We start from the raw sequence: 9,640 nt of genomic DNA on the forward strand, positions 1-9,640 counted from the left end.
TTTCAGTTGGCGTGCTGTTTTGTGTGTGGCATTGTGTATGCCCTAAAGCTTGCCGTGACCTCTGTTAATAGTGAGAGGTTGCTGTGCAAGACTTTGACATTATTTTTGGACAAGTCTGCCAGTGCTATGACTGATTTGGAGGAATTGTGTAAAAGAATGTACATCAGTGTTATATAGAAACACCAAAAGTCTACATCTGATGCTTATCTAGACATCTGTATTTGGAGCTGTTTGTCTCCACTAATTAGAATGGTGTGTAATAGTCAATAGTCAATCAAAGCACACGTTAGCACCTGCAAATGCTACTGCTTTACATAGCCCACCAGTCAGCAAATGTGCTTGTTTATTATTATTAACCCTAACCCTAACACTAACCCTAACCCTAACACTAACTATAACCATAACCCTAACACTAACACTAACTCCAACCCTAACACTACCTATAACCCTAAACCCAACTTTAACCCTAACTCTAACTCTAACCCTAACCCTAACACTAACACTAACTATAACCCTAACCCTAACACTAACACTAACTCTAACTCTAACTCTAACCCTAACCCTAACCCTAACACTAACACTAACTATAACCCTAACCCTAACTACGATCAAGCATATGACAGTCAACACCTTGGGATTTATTGTGGCAGCACCTATGAATGTGCTGGGTTGTGCACTCGGCACGAACGTGAATGTGAATGATTACCGGACAGTCGGTGCAGTGTGCAGAGAGTGAATGCACGCGTAGGTAAATCACTCAGACGTCACTCTGTCGCTGAGCGCAAAACCGGGTACGATTTAAACCCGCTCCGCGCGCGCCGCCGGGGAGAAGAGCGCGTTGACTTCCCACCGGACATTCTGAAAAAGAAACACTATGTGAACGCTAGAGAGGAAATATTAATAATCCGAGAGCCGGAACACCGAAAAGATGAATAAGTTAGCCTCGCTTAACCACTTCACCAAACGCGTGGCAAAGTCCGCAAATAACGGGCCGGGCGTTGGGGAACAGGTGCGCATGGCGGACTGTGTGCCTCTGTGTCGCTGCATGTCGGATCCGTGTGTTTGTCGCTCCTCACAAGACAGAGATGGACGGAATCTACTTCAGGTTAGTGAATCCAAGAGTAAACCAGAGCGATAAAAAAAAGGTGTGTGTGTGTGTGTGTGTGTATATATATATATATATATATATATAGATATATAGATATATAGTATGTGTAGTGACTAATGCTTATCTGTCACATTTCATAAGCCTCATTGATCTTCAGAGTACTGTAGTTAGTTACCAAAACCAGTCATGCTGCTCTGGTTGGTGCTTAGTCATGCAAGCATATTGCATGCCTCCTGATTTCTATTAGCTTCCTATCCTGTTGCTTTTACGCTCAGTATATATGTAAATATGTCATTAGTAATATAACAAAACATTAATAAGGTAGGTGTAATAATATAGTCATCATTGTGAGTTTTCTGTCTCAGCATATGGCCTCCATAAGCTGACGGCATGCGTAAGTCTTAACCAGTGAGACTTTCCCGGTGTATAATCTGCTCTTTGATATTTGCTGGGGGACTTTAGCACTAATGCTCCAGTGTGTGTGATTAGTCTTTGCTAATGCAGTGGCCTGGTTTCAACATGAGTTCATTCAGTTCATTCATTCATTTACTGGACTCCCCACAGAATGTGCATGTCTTACAACATATTGAACGTGCTTTGACAAGGTACCAAGACTTGTGTGTTTTCGGGGGCCGTTGAGGGGACAGACTGGCTGTACTTGTTTTCTGTCTGTTTCTTTAGCAGGAGCATGGAGAACGTCTTGAATCTTGGTCCTCTACGAAATTTGCCTTTGATAATCTGGCGTATGAGCCGGAGAGCCTCAATGAACCCAGGCCGAATTTGGACCACATCTCTCGGGCGTGTTTCCACCTCAGTGGCCCGGGCTCCCTGGGCAGTGCTCAGGGCCTCCACTCACGGCTCTGCGCCCTCAGCGGTGTAGTGGGTGTGTCCGTGCCCCCGTCTGATGGCCGAGCCTGGGTAGACCACCGCCCCTCCATGGTCACGGCCAGAGAGATCCTGCAGGAGATCCAGGGAATGGGATACAGGTTGGGAAACGTGACCAGCACGTGGGTGGCCAATCCTGGTGAACCAGTGCCAGAGGAGAGCTGGGTGAGGTTCAGGGTGGAGGGAATGACATGCCACTCATGTTGCCACTCCATCGAAGGGAGGCTCGGAGCACTGCAAGGGGTTGTGGGTATCCAGGTGTCTTTAAGCAAGAAGGAAGCTGTTGTACAGTTTAACTCATCGGAAGTGAATCATGAACAACTAAGGGGACATATAGAAGACATGGGTTATGATGCCTTTCCAATAGACCCACATTCACTGGAGTCAGCTCACACTGGAGTTCACCCAGCACAGATTGTTCAGGTGAGGTTAGGTGTAGAAGGGATGCATTGTGGGTCATGTGTAAAGAATATCACAGAGAGCTTATCCGGAATGCTAGGCGTCTGGTCTGTGCTTGTGTCCCTGGAAAACAAATGCGTGGATTTGAAATATGACATATCTTTGATTACTCTGGATACAGTCAAAGGGATGTTGGAGAACCTTCCTCCTGGGGATTTCAGGGTAACCCTTCCAGATGATGTTCCAGAATTGTCTTTTCACAACCTAAGGAACGATGCCTCGGCATGCTCTCAGAATGTTGGAACTCATTCTGTGGATGGCATTCGGCTCCAGAAAGTGACAGTAGGAATAAAAGGAATGACTTGTGACTCTTGTGTACAGTCCATAGAGGGACTGGTATCTCAGAGAGATGGTGTGCACTCCGTGACGGTGTGTCTGAGCGAGGAGAAGGGAATAATCACGTTTGACCCCATTCTGACCTGTCCTATGGAGCTCAGGAATGCCATTGAGGACATGGGTTTTGAAGTACACCTGCAAGAAGGTATTTATGCTTCATATTGTACTTATGCTTCATATCTGCTCAAATGCAACCAAATACCTCAAGGTACACTGGACTTCAGTGTACCTGAAGCCGTGTTTTTCACACATAACATTAACAGTGATAAGAAATAGGTTCTTGAAAGGCCAAATCAATCACGTCCAATAAAAGCTTAGAACCCTTCTAAAAAAATATTTCAGGTGTTATTCCTGTGTTGACTGAAAGTGGTTAAAATTCATGTGACATTGTAAACCAAAAATGATTTAACAGACACTGGCAAGTACCAGCTGCCCAGCAACTTTTTAAGTTAGTAAGCTCAGTTAGCAAGCCCAGGTGGACAGGATGGTTTGTTGATCTTATCAGCACTACCAGACTTTCAGGAGACTTCTCGGCCAGTAGATTCTGAACTTGACATAGGTTTCCATGGTTGCAATCCAAGTGGGAATTCTAGAATAACATGAAGAGTCCTTGAATGACTCTGACCCAGACATGGGAAAACTTTAAATGGCCTTCCAGTGCCGGTAGTTGGAATGAATCTCTAATCGGATTATCAGAAGCTCTCCTTCTCTTTCTGTTTCTTCATGTTACTCAGCAGTGGCATGTAGTAATTCTAGCATTAAGCGATTACAGAACTGACATTCTGTGGAGTCGTTTGATCCATGTAAGTAATTGTGGTAGTTAGGACAGTAGATAATGGATTTCACAAGTCCTTCACTGACCCATGTCTCTCCGTCAAACATTCTGTCCTAGGGGACACCTTCTTCAGCAGGCAGGGGTCACACAAAAGCACACCCCCTTACCTCAGAAACATGACTCTACCAAGATCCAAGCCCCAGACCCCAAAACCTCATGCAGCAGCAGCAAATTCAGTGAGAACACAAGTTCCTGAACAGGAGAAGACCCAGAAGTGCTTCGTACGTGTAACTGGGATGACCTGCGCTTCGTGTGTAGCCAACATTGAGAGAAACCTGCACAAGCACAAAGGTGAATACATGTGCTTCCGTAATTTCCTAAAGCGTTTATTTATTTTGGTGTTCTCATTGGTGCTGTATTTGTTGTGTGCGCAGGGATTAAATCTGTCCTGGTGGCTCTTATGGCGGGAAAAGTTGAAATAAAGTATGACCCGGAGGCTCTGGACCCAGCTAAGATCGTCCAGCTCATCAGTGCCCTGGGGTTTGGAGCTTCAGTAATGGAAGATGGGGCAGTCAGTGATGGTGTTCTGAACCTTTCTGTGAGTCAGGCATGTTATACTCAACTGGCACATGAGGTCCAGGGGACTTTGAGATGTTTGCAGTGCTTATCGGAAATGAATATAGAACCCTAACCTCAAGTTTAGCCTTGGAAATAGTCCAGGTATATGAGGACATATCAAGGACTTATGATGCGGTGCTATGAAATGAATAAGAGGAAGCTGAGTCCTGCACGCACTACTGACGGTCTGCTTTTTTTTCGTCTTGGTACTGATTTCGTTATACCAGGTGACAGGTATGACATGCGCCTCCTGCGTCCATAACATCGAAGCCAAACTCTGCAGAACAGAGGGTGTTCTGGAGGCCACCGTTGCCCTGGCAACCAGCAAGGCACATGTGAAATTCGATCCAGACGTGATCGGGGCCCGTGAGATCATAAGAAGCATAGAGGTAAAGTAAGGAATGAAACCGTGTCTTGGCAACACGTGTTAGGGGTGGGCACTGTTGTCAAAAAAATGTTCTCGCATACAAAATTTGACAAGCCAGCGCTTTGATCGTTTTGAGCTCTGCAGCGTCTTCTGAGCACAGCTTTGATCCCACACATTCGATTTGTGCCATGGTGGAATAGGCTGTGCTAATTGAAAAGATGCTTGTGTATTTTTCCGCTAATGAATTCTGGGTTGCCAGTGGTCGTTGTTGGGATGGCCTGGGAGGACAAATTTGTTTTTTACACATTACATTTATGCTGTAAACAGCTCATGTTGCATAATGTTATTCAGCAATATCCATCAGATTAATTATCGTTATCATTATTATCGTGATTATTGTTGTTTGTTTTGTTGTTGTCAGTGTTTTTTTTAATTATCATATTTTAGATTAATAAGGAAGTTAGCAAATCAAATGTCACGAGAATGATACCAGTTATGAGCCTGCCTCTCTCTCTCTCTCTCTCTCTCTCTCTCTCTCTCTCTCTCTTTCTCTCCCATAGGGTCTGGGATTTGGAGTGTCCTTGATAAAGAATGATGCCTTACGAAAGAACGAGGGCTCGGAACTCCAGGGGGAGATACAGCAGCAAGTATCTCTTAGTTTCTGCCTCAGTCCCCATTTTAACAAAGTGACACCAGTAAACAAAAACCCAACACAGTGAGCCTCCTGAACTGGTTTTGTGCTGAGAAACGGTGAAAGTCTATAACAGAAACACACACCCAGGCCACGTATCAAAGAGGTCGAGCTGTCCCTCGAGGGCGCAAGTGTGGCTGGACTGAACTGAGAATGAGTCCTGTGCTGCTGGTGTTCCAGGTGGAAGCACGCCTTCCTGTTCTGTCTGGTGTTCGGCATCCCCGTTATGGGTCTGATGATCTACATGATGGTGATGGACAGCCAACACCCCGAGCACGGGGGCTCCATGCCTGAAGAGCAGAACATCCTGCCTGGCCTCTCTATCCTCAACCTGGCCTTCTTCCTGCTGTGCACACCTGTCCAGGTGACGAGGCGCCCATGCTTGCCTTGGCAGACAGGACAGGTTTCTTTATTGCATATGAGTGTGTTTTAGCAAAATGTTGTTTATAAGCCAGTCAGTGCCATGGTAAACTAAATATTCAAATTATTTATATATATACATATATATATTGAAGAAGCTTTAAATATCTCTGTCTCTGTCTTTCTCCACCGTCTCAGATTTTCGGAGGTAGGCGCTTCTACATCCATGCTTACCGTTCTCTGAGGCACGGGGCCGCCAACATGGACGTGCTCATCGTCTTGGCAACCACTATTGCGTACGTGTACTCATGCGTCATGCTGCTGGTGGCCATGGGTGAGGGGGCCAAGCAAAGCCCGGTCACGTTTTTCGATACACCCCCCATGCTGTTCGTGTTCATCGCCCTCGGACGCTGGCTGGAGCACGTTGCCAAGGTGAAGAGAAAATACCCTACCCAGAAGTTTGGGCTTTGTCAGATTCTAAGAGCGAATAAAAGTCTCAAGACATTGAAATTACTGTCCATGGACGTCTTAAAGAAGAAACTTGCACACTCCAGCTTCGTTCAGCTCACTTCTGTTAATTAAGATAATCAAACTGCTAATCAAAGTAATAGATTAGAAGTAATAGAAATGATTTTTCATTCACCATTATCTAAAATAATGAGCTAAACATACTTCCATAGATATCACATACTTGCTTTCAGTGTGCCTAACAATAAGTTTCATTTTGTTTTCATATATAAACTAAAAGGGTTAATAAGTGCTGTGAAGAATACATAGCCGATATTAGCCAGTACAAAATGCACAATCTTGCTGTAATCCATCTGAGTCATCCTCCATTTTTAAGGACGAAACTCCACACTGTTCTCCCTCTTTGAGGTCCATTTAAGCTTAACGTCATGGCCTCTTATTTCTGCCTAGTCATTCCTTTAGACAGCTTCCTCTATCCAACCAAGATATCAGTGTCATAAAAGCCTGCTGTGATTTTAGTGGCAAAGCTTACAGGCATTTCGGAGGCTGTGTTTTTCTCATTTTCCATCTAGATTTAATCTGTAACTACTGAGCCAAAACGTATGTCGCACTCTGTATGTTTTGGTTATAAATTCAAATTGATTGTGTATACTACACATATACTGTACAGCAATTTTGACATTTCTATTCGGAGGTGAAAAAAGGATGATTTTAATCTGAATTTTAAGATGAATTTGTAAAATAAAAATACTGCATGTAAAACACTGACCCTGCTACTCTTTTATGCCGTTGTAGAGCAAGACTTCAGAGGCACTGGCCAAACTAATCTCTCTGCAGGCCACGGACGCCACTGTAGTGGTACTGGGGCAGGACAACTCCATTATCAGGTACAGGCTGTTATTAAGACGTCACATAGCTGAGGCATCCCCCCGAATGCCCTTAAAACAGAAACAGCCTGAGCAGTCCTGAGAGTGCTTAGGAGTGCATGTCTTGAGACTACTTAGGAGATTGCATGTCCTGAGAGTGCTTAGGAGTGCACATCCTGAGAGTACTTAGGAGAGTGCATGTCCTGAGAGTGCTTAGGAGTGCACATCCTGAGAGTGCTTAGGAGAGTGCATGTCCTGAGAGTGCTTAGGAGATTGCATGTCCTGAGAGTGCTTAGGAGTGCACATCCTGAGAGTGCTTAGGAGAGTGCATGTCCTGAGAGTGCTTAGGAGTGCACATCCTGAGAGTACTTAGGAGAGTGCATGTCCTGAGAGTGCTTAGGAGTGCACATGCTGAGAGTGCTTAGGAGAGTGCATGTCCTGAGAGTGCTTAGGAGTGCACATCCTGAGAGTGCTTAGGAGAGTGCATGTCCTGAGAGTGCTTAGGAGTGCAAGACTTTCATCTAGGATTGACTTCTTGGCTCATAGTTCACTCACTGCATGATGGATATTTGTAAGCTGTAAGATGTATTTATATGTCATCTTAAAATGTGTGTGTATGTATGTATGCGCTGTAAGTAATTATGTAGAGAACGGAAGTCTTGTTTTGGCTCTGTGCTCCATTTTGTGCAATGCTACGTTGTATTTGAACTGAGATAGTGAATGTGAGGTGTCTTTTCCTGAGTGAGGAGCAGGTCTCCGTCGAGCTGGTTCAGAGAGGAGACGTGGTGAAGGTGTCTCCCGGCGGGAAGTTCCCAGTAGATGGGAAGGTGATCGAAGGAACTTCCATGGCGGACGAGTCACTGATCACGGGTGAGAAGCTCTGTGAAGTCTGCTGGCCTGCCATATGTCTAGAGTTTTGTGTATTTTTCCAATGAATCACAGTCTTTTTGGGAATGAAGTTAAGTTCTCACTAATTTTCCCACAGTCTCACAGGGCAGCTCAGAAATGTCCTTCATACACAGTTACTTAGATAACTGCGCAAAGTTCTTTGCATCTGTCAATTGCCCACTGATCACTAAGACCCAGTTCAGACATTTGGCCCTGGAGTGACTGTGTGCAGTTTGGGTCATGTGTAGCTTTTATGCCCGCATCACCCCAGGAGAGCCGATGCCGGTCCGAAAGAAGCCTGGCAGCTGTGTGATCGCTGGCTCTATTAACGCACATGGGGCCTTGCTGGTGGAGGCCACGCATGTGGGGGCAGACACCACGCTGTGCCAGATAGTTCGACTGGTCGAGGAGGCACAGACGTCCAAGGTGGCACACGTGCACGCCTGCACATGCAAGCACTTAAAGAGGGAAATAGTCTGGGATAATCACAGATATGTAATGTCATGGAGTACACACACACATAGCACACACGTTCAGAGATTCGTACTGTAACAGATACACACAGTCGGTGACACACACAGATTCAGCCGCGTGTTAATTCAGCCGCCACTGTGTTTTTATGGTTAATGTCTTTTGACTTGTTGTTCAGGCACCAATCCAGCAATTAGCAGACAAACTGAGTGGCTACTTCGTCCCTTTCATCGTCGTTGTCTCCGTGGTTACACTGGGAGCATGGCTCCTTATTGGATTTTTGAACTTTGACATTGTGGTCAAGTATTTTCCTGTGAGTAATGGCAAGAACATACCAGAGTCAAGCTGAATATCTGTGTGTGTGTGTTGTGTGTGCACACGCGTGTGTGTGTGGGTGTGTGCTGGGCGCGCGCATGTGTGTGTTGTGCGCGTGTGTGTTGTGCGCGCGCGCATGCGTGTGTGTGTGTTGTGTGTGTGTGCGCATGTGTGTGTGTGTGTGTGTGTGTGTTGGTTAACACATTTAACGTCACGTTAAGTCTCACTGGTGTTCCGTTCAGAGCTATGATAAGAACGTTCCACGGACGGACGTGGTCATGCGTTTCGCCTTCCAAGCTTCCATCACGGTGCTGTCGATCGCCTGCCCCTGCTCTCTTGGCCTGGCAACCCCGACGGCCGTGATGGTGGGCACCGGGGTGGGCGCCCAGAACGGCATCCTCATCAAGGGTGGAGAGCCACTGGAAATGGCCCACAAGGCAATGCTGCACAGAGCTTCACACTCACTTCCTCACTAGGGATCTAGACAACAAACATCTCACTGAACGTATAAGCAGGATGGATGATTGTCGTGTCTGTTAAGGGACCAGTTCAAATGAAGATAATAATCTGTCATTTACTATTCATTTCCAGAAATGGTAAGTGGTGTAATGACCATCGCAAACCATTGTGCTACGTGTCTATCAGGCTGCTAAATTGTTACGTTACTCAATATTATGGCTTATTATGGTGACGTGGTACAGTGTCACTGAAAAGTTTGTTTTTGAGGGCACGTTAGCTGTGATTTTTCAAAGAAACTTCAGTTTAAGTTCCGTTTGCATATGATGCTTGAAGATCTTGAATCTTTTACAAAACACATTTCACAAAACACATCTTGCCAGTGTCAGAGTCCACCCCATTCCACCAAACCTTCCACCTGAAGGCCATGGCGAATATGCCGCGTAGCGGGAACCATTTTTGGGTCACAACAAGCCATTCTAAAACAATGCCACCATGTGCCTCCTGCCTCCTGCAGATCAGAGTGGTGATGTTCGATAAAACGGGCACCATCACTAACGGGGTACCACGGGTGACC

General features: G+C 45.6%; 1 protein-coding gene across 10 annotated transcripts in view; it reads left to right on the forward strand.

The window, feature by feature from the left end:
• The first annotated feature begins 787 nt into the window (after positions 1 to 787).
• The window catches only part of atp7b (ATPase copper transporting beta), a 15,107-nt gene continuing 6,254 nt past the window's right edge, over positions 788 to 9,640 (forward strand). For 6 of the 10 annotated variants that reach the window (XR_014122588.1, XR_014122589.1, XM_081710284.1 and 3 more), the window contains exons 1-14: positions 788 to 1,105; positions 1,790 to 2,933; positions 3,681 to 3,914; positions 3,998 to 4,161; positions 4,409 to 4,570; positions 5,109 to 5,191; positions 5,420 to 5,603; positions 5,798 to 6,031; positions 6,863 to 6,954; positions 7,676 to 7,803; positions 8,093 to 8,247; positions 8,471 to 8,605; positions 8,850 to 9,044; positions 9,581 to 9,640. The exon at positions 9,581 to 9,640 is cut by the window's right edge and continues 123 nt beyond it. Coding sequence is in view for 8 of the 10 variants with exons in the window: in XM_081710284.1 (XP_081566410.1) it covers positions 929 to 1,105; positions 1,790 to 2,933; positions 3,681 to 3,914; positions 3,998 to 4,161; positions 4,409 to 4,570; positions 5,109 to 5,191; positions 5,420 to 5,603; positions 5,798 to 6,031; positions 6,863 to 6,954; positions 7,676 to 7,803; positions 8,093 to 8,247; positions 8,471 to 8,605; positions 8,850 to 9,044; positions 9,581 to 9,640 (3,147 nt within the window). In the remaining 2 variants the exon portion in view is untranslated. The remainder of the gene's footprint in view (positions 1,106 to 1,789; positions 2,934 to 3,680; positions 3,915 to 3,997; positions 4,162 to 4,408; positions 4,571 to 5,108; positions 5,192 to 5,419; positions 5,604 to 5,797; positions 6,032 to 6,862; positions 6,955 to 7,675; positions 7,804 to 8,092; positions 8,248 to 8,470; positions 8,606 to 8,849; positions 9,045 to 9,580) is intronic. The other 4 variants (XM_081710285.1, XM_081710291.1, XM_081710290.1 and 1 more) reach the window with 3 other exon arrangements.

Source organism: Electrophorus electricus, chromosome 3 (genome assembly GCF_041902795.1).
Source record: "Electrophorus electricus isolate QZ-2024a chromosome 3, ASM4190279v1, whole genome shotgun sequence".
Classification (NCBI taxonomy): Eukaryota; Metazoa; Chordata; class Actinopteri; order Gymnotiformes; family Gymnotidae; genus Electrophorus; species Electrophorus electricus.